At 46.0% G+C, this 14,457-nt stretch overlaps 1 protein-coding gene across 1 annotated transcript in view; it reads left to right on the top strand.

Annotated features, from left to right (window-relative positions):
• The first annotated feature begins 7,104 nt into the window (after positions 1-7,104).
• The window catches only part of LOC129693692 (carcinoembryonic antigen-related cell adhesion molecule 5-like), a 52,484-nt gene continuing 45,131 nt past the window's right edge, over positions 7,105-14,457 (top strand). The window contains exons 1-2 of the mRNA XM_055630475.1: positions 7,105-7,593; positions 9,622-9,882. Of these exons, the coding sequence (XP_055486450.1) occupies positions 7,290-7,593; positions 9,622-9,882 (565 nt within the window). The 5' untranslated portion in view covers positions 7,105-7,289. The remainder of the gene's footprint in view (positions 7,594-9,621; positions 9,883-14,457) is intronic.

The raw sequence follows: 14,457 nt of genomic DNA, 5'->3' as shown, positions 1-14,457 counted from the left end.
AATTGTTGCTGATGTAGATTGCCGTCGGTTGTCGTAGTGTTGTCGCCAGGTGTCGTATGTGAATTTCATTACAACTAGTCCCTGGAAGTCGCCTAAAGAGTCGCCTAAGTGGGACAGGCCCTTTAGGCTCGAGGTTTAGTCTAGTTAAGTTTAGTTTAGTTTAGTTTTTGTCACGTAATCCGAGGTAGAGCCAAATGCTCTTTAACGCTACGCCTTCAAACCTTCATAAGCTTTTGGGATAGTTGTTCCCGACTTTAGATTCGTCGAAGTCACGCACAAAATGCTGGAGTAACTCCACCGGCGGAGAGGCAGCGTCTCTGGGGAGAAGGAATGGGTGACGTTTCTGGTCGTGGAGAAGGGCCACCCGTTCCTTCTCTCCAGAGACGGCTTCCTGTCCCATCCCCCCTCCAGCATTTGCTGCCCGTCCTCGGCTGAAACCTGTGGCTGTCCCACTTACGCGATTTTTTCGTCCACATTTCGTGGGGTGACGCCTATATGGTCGTGAGTAGTCACCTTTTCCTGGTCGCCGCTGGATTATCAACATTGACATTTTTCGGCGACCTGTTGCGACTATGACAGGTGCCGGCAAGTCGCCGAAAAAAAAATCGCCTAAGTGGGACAGCCCCTCTGTAGTTGACCTCAGTTTGTGTCCGTTGCATGAGTTGTAGATTGCATGAGGTGACCGCGGGGAGATTCGCTAGACGGCGATCATGTCGAACCCACCCATGCATTTATTCTAGATGGACCAGATTCCGTTAGCATTACAATTCTCCCAGATCGCTCGCTACACGCGGTGGGAGCCACCGTGACTTTTACATGCTCGGCGGTTGCGAATCACGACCTTGTCTTTCACTGGTACCACGACAACTCGCAGCTGCAGGGAGGTGGGCAACATCTACTCATTGCCGGCCTCTTACTGAACCACACCGGTAATTACACCTGCTCAGCGTCGAGCGGGACAACGGGCAAGGAAGGCCTGGCCTCGACCTCAATTGTTGTCATAGGTAGGTCGCGTCTGGTGAGAAACCCCCCTCCCCTTCCCTTCCCTTCCCGCCGTCAACGTGTGTTGTGTTAGCTTTGGGCCCAGAGTCGTGGTAGATTGACTCGTGTTTCGTTGCGTTTGCATCGGTTGTATTAATGAATGGATACATCATCGACAGATGTGACAAGTCCCATGACATACTTTGATTGGGAATCCAAGGTATGAGAATAGTCGCCACCTAAAGGGCGCCGACATTGATAGGGCGTTACAAGGTATCCCGCGACCAGTCCACCGTTGGCACGTCCCACAAACCCCTTCACGTCCACCCCTTCATGGCCTTCATAGCGAGAGGAGTTGAGTTTAGGCGCAACGGAGGTCCTTCTGCAGTTGTACAGGGCCCTGGTGAGACCACACCTGGAGTATTGTGTACAGTTTTGGCCTGTTGGCCTTCATAACAAGAGGAGTTGAGTCTAGGAGCAAAGAGGTCCTTCTGCAGTTGTACAGGGCCCTGGTGAGACCACACCTGGAGTATTGTGTACAGTTTTGGCCTGTTGGCCTTCATAACAAGAGGAGTTGAGTCTAGGAGCAAATAGGTCCTTCTGCAGTTGTACAGGGCCCTGGTGAGACCACACCTAGAGTATTGTGTGCAGTTTTGGTCCCCTAATTTGAGGAAGGACATTCTTGCTATTGAGGGAGCCCAGCGTAGGTTCACCAGGTTAATTCCCGGGATGGCGGGACTGTCATATGCTGAGAGAATGGAGCAGCTGGGCTTGTACACTCTGGAGTTTGAAAGGATGAGAGGGCATCTCATTGAAACATGTAACCATTAATTGAATGGACAGGCTAGATGAAGGAAAAACATGTTTAAGTTCAAGTTCAAGTGAGTTTATTGTCATGTGTCCCTGTATAGGACAATGAAATTCTTGCTTTGCTTCAGCGCAACAGAACATAGTAGGCATTTACTACAGAACAGATCAGTGTGTCCATATACTATAATATAAATATATACACACACATGAAAAAATAAACTGATAACGTGCAAATAACAGATAATGTGTTATTATTATTCAGAGTTATGTCCGAGCCAGGTTTAATAGCCTGATGGCTGTGGGGAAATCAAAATAGGACGTACATGGTAAATGGTAGGGAATTGAAGAATACAGTTGAACAGAGGGATCTGGGTATAACCGTGCATAGTTCCTTGAAGGTGGAATCTCATATAGATAGGGTGGTAAAGAACGTTTTTGGTATGCTAGCCTTTATAAATCAGAGCATTGAGTATAGAAGCTGGGATGTAATGTTAAAATTGTACAAGGCATTGGTGAGACCAAATCTGGAGTATGGTGTACAATTTTGGTCGCCCAATTATAGGAAGGATGGCAACAAAATAGAGAGAGTACAGAGGAGATTTACTAGAATGTTGCCTGGGTTTCAACAACTAAGTTACAGAGATAGGTTGAATAAGTTAGGTCTTTATTCTCTGGAGCGCAGAAGGTTAAGGGGGGACCTGATAGAGGTCTTTAAAATGATGAGAGGGATAGACAGAGTTGATGTGGACAAGCTTTTCCCTTTGAGAATAGGGAAGATTCAAACAAGAGGACATGACTTCAGAATTAAGGGACAGAAGTTTAGGGGTAACATGAGGGGGAACTTCTTTACTCAGAGAGTGGTAGCGGTGTGGAATGAGCTTCCAGTGGAAGTGGTGGAGGCAGGTTCATTGGTATCATTTAAAAATAAATTGGATAGGCATATGGATGAGAAGGGAATGGATGGTTATGGTATGAGTGCAGGCAGGTGGGACTAAGGGGAAAAGAAAAATTTGTTCGGCATGGACTTGTAGGGCCGAGATGACCTGTTTCCGTGCTGTAATTGTTATATGTTTATATGGTTATATGGTTATATGGTTATATGGGAAGTGGCTATTCCTGAACCAGGTCGTTGTTGATGTTGATGTTAGGGATGTCTAGAACCAGGGGTCACTGTTTAAGAATAAGAGCCCGGTCTATCTTTGACCCCGCCCCTCCCCCTTCCCCCTCCTCACTCATGCCCCCCCCCCCCCCTAGTCAGGTCCCCCTTGGTCTCTGGAACCACAACATCTGGGTCCGTTCAAAGACTCCGACCGCGGGCTCCAGACCGGGGCACCAGCCTGAGATTCGTCCGTCTTGCCTTCAGATGTCGTGTAATTTACAGTAACAATAAGTGATAATAAGCGGATAATAATAAGATGAAAAGCACTTTTGTTCCATTTGTTCCCGCTCCACTTACAGCCCAGCGGTATGAATATATATGTCTGTAACTCCCAGTAACCCTGCTTCTCTCCTCTTTAGATCAGGAGTTCAAAAACAGCATTTCTGCCCCATTTGTGTTGTGTTCTGTTTGTGCCAAAACGGATTGGCTTGAACAGGGGCAAGAGATCTTTGGGGCTGGACCTGGGTTTAACACTGCGTTTGGTTTTATGTGTATCATCTGTTCCGAGGTACAGTGAAACATTTTGTTTGGCACGCTGTCCAATCAGTTGAGATAACATCACAGGTTCACCTGCATCTCCTCTAACCTCGTCCACATTCCTAACCGCAAGGCTCAGTGCTGGGACCCCCAGCGATTTACAATATATATAAATGATCTGGATGGGGAATTGAATGCAGCACCTCCAAGTTTGCGGATGACACGAAACTGGTGGGCAGTGTTAGCTGTGAGGAGGATGCTAGGAGGCTGCAAGGTGACTTGGATAGGCTGGGTGAGTGGGCAGATGCATGGGAGATGCAGTATAATGTGGATAAATGTGAGGTTATCCACTTTGGTGCAAAAACAGGAAAGTAGACTTGTATCTGAATGGTGGCCGATTAGGAAAAGGGGAGATGCAACGAGACCTGGGTGTCATGGTACACCAGTCATTGAAAGTAGGCATGCAGGTGCAGCAGGCAGTGAAGAAAGCCAATGGTATGTTGGCATTCATTTCAGGATGGTTTTGTGTTTCTAAGTATATGAGCAGAGAGGTTCTACTGCAGTTGTACGGGGTCTTGGTGAGACCACACCTGGAGTATTGTGTACACCTTTGGTCTCCTAATCTGAGGAAAGACATTCTTGCCATAGAGGGAGTACAGAGAATGTTCACCAGACTGATTCCTGGGATGTCAGGACTTTCATATGAAGGGAGACTGGATAGACTCGGCTTGTACTCGCTAGAATTTAGAAGATTGAGGTGGGATCTTATAGAAACTTGCAAAGTTCTTAAGGGTTTGGACAGGCTAGATGCTGGAAGATTATTCCCAATGTTGTGGAAGTCCAGAACAAGGGGTCACACAGTTTAAGGATAAGGGGAAATCTTTTAGGATCGAGATGAGAAAATCATTGTTCACACAGAGAGTGGTGAATCTGTGGAATTCTCTGCCACAGAAGGCAGTTGAGGCCATTTCATTGGCTATATTTAAGAGGTAGTTAGATGTGGCCCTTGTGGCTAAAGGGATCAGGGGGTATGTAGAGAAGGCAGGTACAGGATACTGAGTTGGATGATCAGCCATGATCATATTGAATGGCGAATGGTGCAGGCTCGAAGGGCCGAATGGCCTCTACTCCTGCACATATTGTCTATGTTTCTATGGTTCTATCCGGTCTTCCAGGTGTCAACTTCTCTACATCGGTGAGACCAAGCGCAGGCTCGGCTATCGCTTCGCCCAACATCTCCGCTCATCTCGCATCAACCAACCTGACGTCAACCAACGCCGCCTATTCCTTCTCTCCGTAGATGCTGTCTCACCCGCTGAGTTCCTCCAGCATTTTTGTCTACCTTCCAATTTGACAGCATCTGCAGTTCTTTCTTAAACATCACACGCGCATATCATCACATCATTGGGTGGAGCAAAGGGGGAATATACAGAATGCAGAATATAGTTCTCAGCATTGTAGCCAACTCAAGAGTTCTACAGAAATGGGAAGTAGACATGTGGATGAGGTTGAGTGATGGAGAACTTCTCTATTTGACATTGTATCTTGCAGAATGATGAGGTGCGGTGATTAAGAACTTCTGTATTTGGAAAATATAAGCTTGCTTCACCACCAACAGAGCTAAAGCCACAATTTTCTAAAAAAATACTGAGGAAATTGTGAAAGATATGGGGTGAGTGTAGAAACACTTCTATGGACAAATATATAATTTTCCACCCGAGATGTTGCCGTTGTTGACTATATCCAAAACAAGTGGCCACACACACACAGCTTAAGGATAAGGGGGAAATCTTTTAGGACCGAGATCAGAAAAATATTTTTTTTCACACACAGAGAGTGGTGAATCTGTGGAATTCTCTGCCGCAGAAGGTAGTTGAAGCCAGTTCATTGGCTATGTTTAAGAGGGAGTTAGATGTGGCCCTTGTGGCTAAGGGGATCAGGGGGTATGGAGAGAAGGCAGGTACAGGATACTGAGTTGGATGATCAGCCATGATCATATTGAATGGCGAATGGTGCAGGCTCGAAGGGCCGAATGGCCTACTCCTGCACCTATTTTCTATGTTTCTGTGTTTTTTTCTATGAAATTGCGAAAGAGTTGGTGTGAGTGTAGAAAGGCTTCTCTGAAGAAAATATATAGAATAGAATAGAATAGAATAGTGTCTTTATTGTCATTGAAACATGAATCATGTACAACAAAATTTAAAATATCAGCCAGTCAGTGCACCATTCAAACATTTCTAAAAGCTAACGATACATACAAGGTAAACTATTTAAAATAAAATAAATATCATGAAAATAGCACGCATAAACACCCAGCCCTACATCTTTCTGTCGATTTCACAGTGTACCACAGTCCCTTAGTATGTATCGCCCCTGCGTTCCTTGGCAGCTGCATCTAGTGCCTTTATGGCAGTGGGGTAAAAACTGCTTTTAAGTTTGTTTGACCTTGTCCTTGTAGATCTGTACCGTCTGCCTGACGGCAACAGTTCAAACAGGGAGTTTCCGGGTGGGAAATGTCCTTTATAATACTCTGGGATTTTTTGGTGCAGCGGGAACATCTACCCGAGAGGCTGCCTATATTTTCAACATTTTCTCATTTCTATGCACCACATAATTGGGGCAAACTTCCAGAAAAATGCAGGTCCGCTCCAACTCTCAGTTATATTAAATCGAGGCTGAAAACGTTTCTGTCATAGAAACATAGAAACATAGAATAAAGGTGCAGGAGTAGACCATTCGGTCCTTCGAGCCGATAATTCCCCTTTTTCTCTCTCCCTCCCTTTGTAAAAAGTGGGCTTACATTAGCTACCCTCCAATCTCCAGGAACTTCCCCAGAATCCAAAGAGTTTTGAAAAATTATCACTAATGCATCCACTATTTCTGGGGCTACTTCCTTAAGTACTCCGGGCTGCAGCCTACCTGGTCCTGGGGATTTATCGGCCTTTAATCCATTCAATTTACCTAACACCACTTCCCGGCTAATCTGGATTTCACTCAGTTCCTCCATCTCATTTGACCCCCGGTCCCCTGCTATTTCAGGCAGATTATTTATGTCTTCCTTAGTGAAGACAGAACCAAAGTAGTTATTCAATTGGTCTGCCATGTCCTTGTTCCCCATGATCAATTCACCTGTTTTTGACTGCAAAGGACCTACATTTGTTCTAACTAATCTTTTTTCTCTTCACATATCTATAAAAACTTTTGCTGTCAGTTTTTATGTTCCCTGCCAGTTTTCTTTCATAATCTATTTCCATTTCCTAATTAAGCCCTTTGTCCTTCTCTGCTGGACTCTGAATTTCTCCCGGTCCTCTGGTAGGCTGCTTTTTCTGGCTAATTTGTATATTTAGTTTTGATACCCTGATTTCCCTTGTTATCCACGGATGCACTACCTTCCCTGATTTATTATTTTGCCAATTGGGATGAACAATTGTTGTAGTTCATCCACGCGCTCTTTAAATGCCTTCCATTGCCTATCCACCGTCAACCCTTTGAAGTTTCCTGACGTTTCCTGCCTCTAACACAAACCCTTAATAATCTTATAGGTTGGGGCTCACTCCAGACATGTAGGAGGCCCAGGACAGAAAGGTCGGATTGGGATTGAGAGGGGGAGTTGAAGTGCTGAGCCACCGGGAGATCAGGTTGGTTGATGCGAGGTGAGCGGAGGTGTTGGGCGAAGCGATCGCCAAGCCTCCGCTTGGTCTCACCGATGTAGATCAGTTGACACCTGAACTTTAACCGTGTTTCTTCTCTCCACACATGCTGACTGTTTTCCAAGTTTGCAGCACCTGCGGTCTCTGGAGCCAAATATGTGAAGTATTCGGGCAGGTATTAGTTAGTGGGCGCGGGCTGATCCACGCTTGTAATGAATCATCTCGCTGTGTTTTTAACAGAACTTGTCTCTCAGCCTGTGATCACATCCAATGACACCCGCCCTGTAGAACACACTGACACGGTGACTTTACAGTGCGTGGCCGAGGGCACGAATGTCTCATATGCCTGGTCCAGGAACGGCCTAACGCTTAGCCCGGGCGGCCGGCTGGTCTTGAGTAACGGCAGCCGCACTCTCATCATCAATGGCGTGCTCAGATCGGACAAGGAGTTCACCTGCACTGGGTCCAACCCGCTCAACACAAACACCAGCGATCCATTCCTGCTGGACGTCAGCTGTAAGTGGTCACCACGGTGGCGGGTCCGATCTAGTGGATGGTCGCTTCTCCAATCGTCCCAATCATGGAGGCGCGGGGACTGGATGCGGGGGGCAATGGGGTTTGAGCCAACAATCTCCGCCAATAGTCTCACTGTTCCATGGGGGGAATGGAAGATGATTCTTCCCCCAAAACACAGAGTGCTGGAGTAACTCAGCGGGTCAGGCAGAATCTCTGTGGAGAACATGGACAGGTACAAAGTGCTGGAGTAACTCAGCGGGTCAGGCAACATCTCTGGACTTGTCCACGTTCTCCACAGAGATGCTTCCCGACCCGCTGAGTTACTCCAGCACATTGTACCCGTCCACCTTCTCCACAGAGATGCTGCTGACCCATTTGTGAATGTACCAGCATCTGCAGTTCCTCGATTCTACAAGAGCAATCTGCCGTTTCAATTCTCAAACCATTTTGCAATTGGTATTTGCAATTTGCGACTAAATTCAACCTCAGCCCATCGCCCCCGGATTCTTCTCCGGGTGTTATCTCTCGGTCTCTCGTTGCTCTTCAATAGGTCTGGAAACAATCTCAGTCTCAGCCCTTCGGGGGGTGCCGGCAACTGGACTCCAAGAAATCTGTCGCTAAAAAATAAGGCAACAGCTGACACATTATCCAACTAATCTTCGCCCGCCAGACGCCATTGACGCCCCATGAATATCTAGCGAGATCTTTACAGGCAACGCTGGCGTATCTGAGGAGACACAAGGAGTTCTACTGCAGTTGTACAGGGTCTTGGTGAGACCACACCTGGAGTATTGGGTACAGTTTTGGTCTCCTGATCTGAGGAAAGACATTCTTGCCATAGAGGATTTGACTCTAGGAACAGGGAGGTTCTACTGCAGTTGTACAGGGTCTTGGTGAGACCACACCTGGAGTATTGCGTACAGTTTTGGTCTCCTAATCTGAGGAAATACATTCTTGCCATAGAGGGAGTACAGAGAAGGTTCACCAGACTGATTCCTGGGATGGAAGGACTTTCATATGAAGAAAGACTGGATAGACTCGGCTTGTACTCGCTATAATTTTGAAGATTGAGGGGGGATCTTATAGAAACGTACAAAATTCTTAAGGGGTTGGACAGGCTAGATGCAGGAAGATTGTTCCCGATGTTGGGGAAGTCCAGAACAAGGGGTCACAGTTTAAGGATAAGAGGGGAGCCTTTTAGGACCGAGATGAGAAAATCATTTTTTGCACAGAGAGTGGTGAATCTGTGGAATTCAATGCCACAGAAGGTAGTTGAGGCCAGTTCATAGATAGATAGATAGATAGATAGATAGATAGATAGATAGATAGATAGATAGATAGATAGATAGATAGATAGATAGATAGATAGATAGATAGATAGATAGATAGATAGATAGAGATAGATAGATAGATAGATAGATAGATAGATAGATAGATAGATAGATAGATAGATAGATAGATAGATAGATAGATAGATAGATAGATAGATAGATAGATAGATAGATAGATAGATAGATAGATAGATCAATCGATCGATAGATGGATAGATAGATAGATAGATAGATAGATAGATCGATAGATAGATAGATAGATAGATAGATAGATAGATAGATAGATAGATAGATAGATAGATAGATAGATAGATAGATAGATAGATTCTTGATTAGTGTAGGGGTTGGGGACAAGCCGGGAGAGGTAGATCAGCCATGATTGAATGGCGGAGAAGGCGTGATGGGCCGAATGGCCTAATTCTGCCCCTATCACTGATGAAGATAAAATTGGATAGACACAAAATACTGGAGTAACACAGCGGGCAGGCAGCATCTCTGCATCATTTATCTGGAGAGCGATTGTTTCCATTCCTATATCCTGTAGACTAGTCTGGTGTCTCCTCGGTCTAGTGTCTGTCTGCATCCGTCTAATAGTCGCCTGGTGGCGGGATGGAGATGTCCTTTCGCAGCCTACCCGCTCGCCCCCTGCACCCTAATGGAAGGAAGTCTACAGGCTCCACTCTGAATTGTCTTCTAGACGGACCGGAAAATGTTCAGATATCCGTCAGCCCCGAGCAGGCCACTCACACCTCTGGCACGAACGTCTCTCTCACCTGTGCTGCTGATTCTAATCCCGCCCCAGAATATGAATGGTTCTTCTATGGACTGATCCAACAAAATGGGCAGCAACTAGACATTGCGGCCCTTGGCGTCAATGACATGGGAATCTACACCTGCCAGGTGTTCAACAATGTGACCAATAGGTCAAGTTCCTCTTCGCAAAACATCACCGTCATAGGTAAGTATTTAGTCTATGGAAGTTGGGAGGTCATGTTGCAGTTGTACAAGACGTTGGTGAGACCGCACTCAGAGTATTGTGTTCGGTTCAAGTTCAAGTGAGTTTATTGTCATGTATCCCTGTATAGGACAATGAAATTCTTGCCTTGCTTCAGCACAACAGAGCATAGTAGGCATTGACTACAAAACAGATCAGTGTGTCCATATACCATAATATGAATATACACACACACATGAATAAATACACTGGTCAAGTGCAAATAACAGATAATGGGTTATTAATCTGTTTTCAACAAAATAGAGAGAGTACAGAGGAGATTTACTAGAATGTTGCCTGGGTTTCAACAACTAAGTTACAGAGAAAGGTTGAATAAGTTAGGTCTTTATTCTCTGGAGCGCAGAAGGTTAAGGGGGGACTTGATAGAGGTCCTTAAAATGATGAGAGGGATAGACAGAGTTGACGTGGACAAGCTTTTCCCTTTGAGAATAGGGAAGATTCAAACAAGAGGACACGACTTCAGAATTAAGGGACAGAAGTTTAGGGGTAACATGAGGGGGAACTTCTTTACGCAGAGAGTGGTAGCGGTGTGGAATGAGCTTCCAGTGGAAGTGGTGGAGACAGGTTCATTGGTCTCATGTTCCCGATGTTGGGGAAGTCCAGAACAAGGGGCCACACACACAGTTTAAGGATAAGAGGGAAGTCTTTTAGGACCGAGATGAGAACAACTTTTTTTTACACACACAGAGAGTGATAAATCTGTCGAATTCTTTGCCACAGAAGGTAGTTAAGGCCACAGTTCATTTGCTATATTTAAGAGGGAGTTAGATGTGGCCATTGTGGCTAAAGGGGTCAGGGGGTATGGAGAGAAGACAGGTACAGGATACTGAGTTGGATGATCAGGCATGATCATATTGAATGGCGAATGGTGCAGGCTCGAAGGGCCAAATGGCCTCTACTCCTGCATCTATTGTCTATGTTTGTATGTAAATCTAAATCTTTCCTGCAAACATCCAGTGATTTGGCCTCCGCTGCCTTTGGGGCAGATAGGGACCAAACGCGGGCAGGTGGGACTAGTGTAGATGGGGCATGTTGGCCGGTGTGGGCAAGTTGGGCCGAAGGGCCTCTTTCTGCGCTGTATCTCTGAACTAAGAAGGTAGTTGAGCGCAATTCATTGGCTATATTTAAGAGGGAGTTAGATGTGGCCCTTGTGGCTAAAGGGATCAGGGGGTATGGAGAGAAGGCAGGTACAGGATACTGAGTTGGATGATCAGCCATGATCATATTGAATGGCGAATGGTGCAGGCTCGAAGGGGCGAATGGCCTCTACTCCTGCACCTATTTTCTATGTTTCTATGTTGAGGCTGGGACCATCCCAATGTTTAAGGAACATTTAGACAGGTGAATGGATAGGACAGGTTTGGAGGGATATGGGCCAAACGCGGGCAGTTGGGTCTAGTGTAGACGGGGCATGTTGGCCGGTGTGGGCAAGATGGCAGGAACAGCCCAGTTCCACGCTGTATCGCACTGTGAGTCCACGACACTGTGAATCAACAACAACTGCACTTTGCTTCATTGTACGATGATAAACTTTATCATGATGGCTTTGGAATGTAGCGCGTTAGCGATTCCTTTCAACGTTTCTGCATCAGCAATGGATTTGCCAAGTGACTTCTGGAGCCATAGAACCTGAGACGGTTACAGCTCGGGGAAATAAGGAACAAGAGCAAGGACATTCTTGCTATTGAGGGAGTGCAACGTATATTCACCAGGGAAATCCCCCCGGGGTGGCTGGAATGACAAATGATGAAAAATGGGTGGACTGGGCTTGTATTCACTGGAATTTAGAAGGATGAGAAGGCATATAACCATATAACCATATAACCATATAACAATTACAGCACGGAAACAGGCCATCTCGGCCCTACAAGTCCATGCCGAACAAATTTTTTTCCCCTTAGTCCCACCTGCCTGCACTCGTACCATAACCCTCCATTCCCTTCTCATCCATATGCCTATCCAATTTATTTTTAAATGATACCAATGAACCTGCCTCCACCACTTCCACTGGGAGCTCATTCCACATCGCCACCACTCTCTGCGTTAAGAAGTTCCCCCTCATATTACCCCTAAACTTCTGTCCCTTAATTCTGAAGTCATGTCCCCTTGTTTGAATCTTCCCTATTCTCAAAGGGAAAAGCTTGTCCACATCAACTCTGTCTATCCCTCTCATCATTTTAAAGACCTATCAGGTCCCCCCTTAACCTTCTGCGCTCCAGAGAATAAAGACCTAACTTATTCAACCTATCTCTGTAACTTAGTTGTTGAAACCCAGGCAACATTCTAGTAAATCTCCTCTGTACTCTCTCTATTTTGTTGCAGAAATCTTACAGAAACATATACAATTCTTAAATGTTTCGACAGGCTAGATGCAGGAAAACATGTTCCTGGTGTTGGGGGAGTCCAGAACCAGGGGCCACACAGTTTAAGAATAATGGGTCGGCCATTTGGGACTGAGATGAGGAAAACCTTTTTTCACCCAGAGAGTTGTGAATCTGTGGAATTCTCTGCCACTAAAGGCAGTGGAGGCCAATTCACTGGATGGTTTCAAGAGAGAAAGATTTAGTTCTTTGGGCTAACAGAATCAAGGGATATGGGGAGAAAGCAGGAATGGGGTTACTGATTTTCGATGATCAGGCATGATCATATTGAATAACAATGCTGGCTCGAAGGGCAGAATGGCCTACTCCGGCACTCATTTCCTATGTTCCTATGAAACAGATCCTCAGACCCAACTTGTCAACAGCGCTCAACATGCCCCAGTTGCACTAGTCCCACCTGCTCGCGTTTGGTCCATATCCCTCCAAACCTGTCCTATCCATGTACCTGTCTAAATGTTTCTTGAGCTGTTCGTGGCGTTATTTAATCCATCACTTCTTCCTGCTCCAGGGAAATCACAAAGTCCGACTCATTAATATATCTTCCGGGTTTATCTTGGAGGGTGTGGGGTGGAAAGTCCCTCGTTGTTATCTGTTTGGCAATTGAGTTGAATGACATGTCACACACAGGTGTTCTCAGCTCTGATTTAGCAATCTCGATAATTAGGCAATTATCTTGGGATCTTATGTTACGTGCTGGAGTAACTCAGCGGGTCAGGCAGGCAGCATCTCTGTGGAGAACGTGAACAGGTACAAAGTGCTGGAGTAACTCAGCGGGTCAGGCGGCATTCGTGGAGAACATGGATAGGTGTTTCGCTTTGAGATTCCTCATCAATGAGTCTTCTGAAGATCGACCTTGACCCTAAATGTCACCTATCCACGTTCTCCAGAGATGCTGCCTGACCTGCTTAGTTAGTGGTGAGACTTGTCCTTTTTACACAGAGAGTGTTGAATTTGTGGAATTCTCTGCCACAGAAGACAGTTGAGGCCACACAGTTCATTGGCTATATTTAAGAGGGAGTTAGATGTGGCCCTTGTGGCTAAAGGGATCAGAGGGTATGGAGAGAAGGCAGGTACGGGATACTGAGTTGGATGATCAGCCATGATCATATTGAATGGCAGTGCAGGCTCGGAGGGCCGAATGGCCTCTACTCCTGCACCTATAGTCTATGTTTCTATGTTGATGTTGAAGAAAGAATGGATAGACTTGGTTTATACTCTCTAGAGTTTAGGAGATTGAGAGGGGATCTTATAGAAACTTACACAATTCTTAGGGGGTTGGACAGGCTAGATGCAGGAAGATTGTTCACAATGTTGGGGAAGTCCAGGACAAGGGGTCACAGCTTAAGTATAAGGGGGAAATCCTTTAAAACCGAGATGAGAAGAACTTTTTTTCACACAGAGAGTGATGAATCTCTGGAACTCTCTGCCACAGAGGGTAGTTGAGGCCAGTTCATTGGCTATATTTAAGAGGGAGGTAGATGTGGCCCTTGTGACTAAAGGGATCAGGGGGTATGGAGAGAAGGCATGTACGGGATACTGAGTTGGATGATCAGCGTTGATCATATTGAATGGCGGTGCAGGCTCGAAGGGCCGAATGGCCTCTACTCCTGCACCTAATTTCTATGTTTCTATGTTTCTATGATGCTACTGCTGGCCTTGCCGTAGCAGCGTGACGTGTAGATGGAGTCTATGGAAGGGAAGTTGGTTTGATGTGATGGTCTGGGCTGCGTTTATAATTCAATTAAAAAAAATTATTGGGAAAAATTTATTCCTCAATCCAGAGGTGACGGTTTTCGGGATCCTGTACATTCTTCCCTGTGGCGGGAGTGTAATTAGAGAATGGCCAGGGTGACGTGGGCCTCTGATGATGCTGGCTGTCCGTTTGAGGCAACACTAACAAGACAACGCTTCTTGTGGATAGTCAGCATCTGTGATGGACCTTCAATGGAGGCGAGGTCAGGATCTGTGATGGACCTTTCATGGTGGGTGGTCAGCATCTGTGATGGACCTTCAATGGAGGGGAGGTCAGTACTTGTGATGGACGTCTGATGGTGGGGAGGTCAGTGTCTGTGTTGGCTCTTCGATTGTGGGGTGGTCCGTATTCTTGATGGGCCTTTGATAGTGGGGAGGTCAACAT

The sequence above is a fragment of the Leucoraja erinacea genome, unplaced genomic scaffold, assembly GCF_028641065.1.
Source record: "Leucoraja erinacea ecotype New England unplaced genomic scaffold, Leri_hhj_1 Leri_391S, whole genome shotgun sequence".
NCBI classification, from domain to species: Eukaryota; Metazoa; Chordata; class Chondrichthyes; order Rajiformes; family Rajidae; genus Leucoraja; species Leucoraja erinaceus.
The sequence above is the reverse complement of the archived record's forward strand: the minus strand, read 5'-3'. Positions and strand labels throughout refer to the sequence as shown.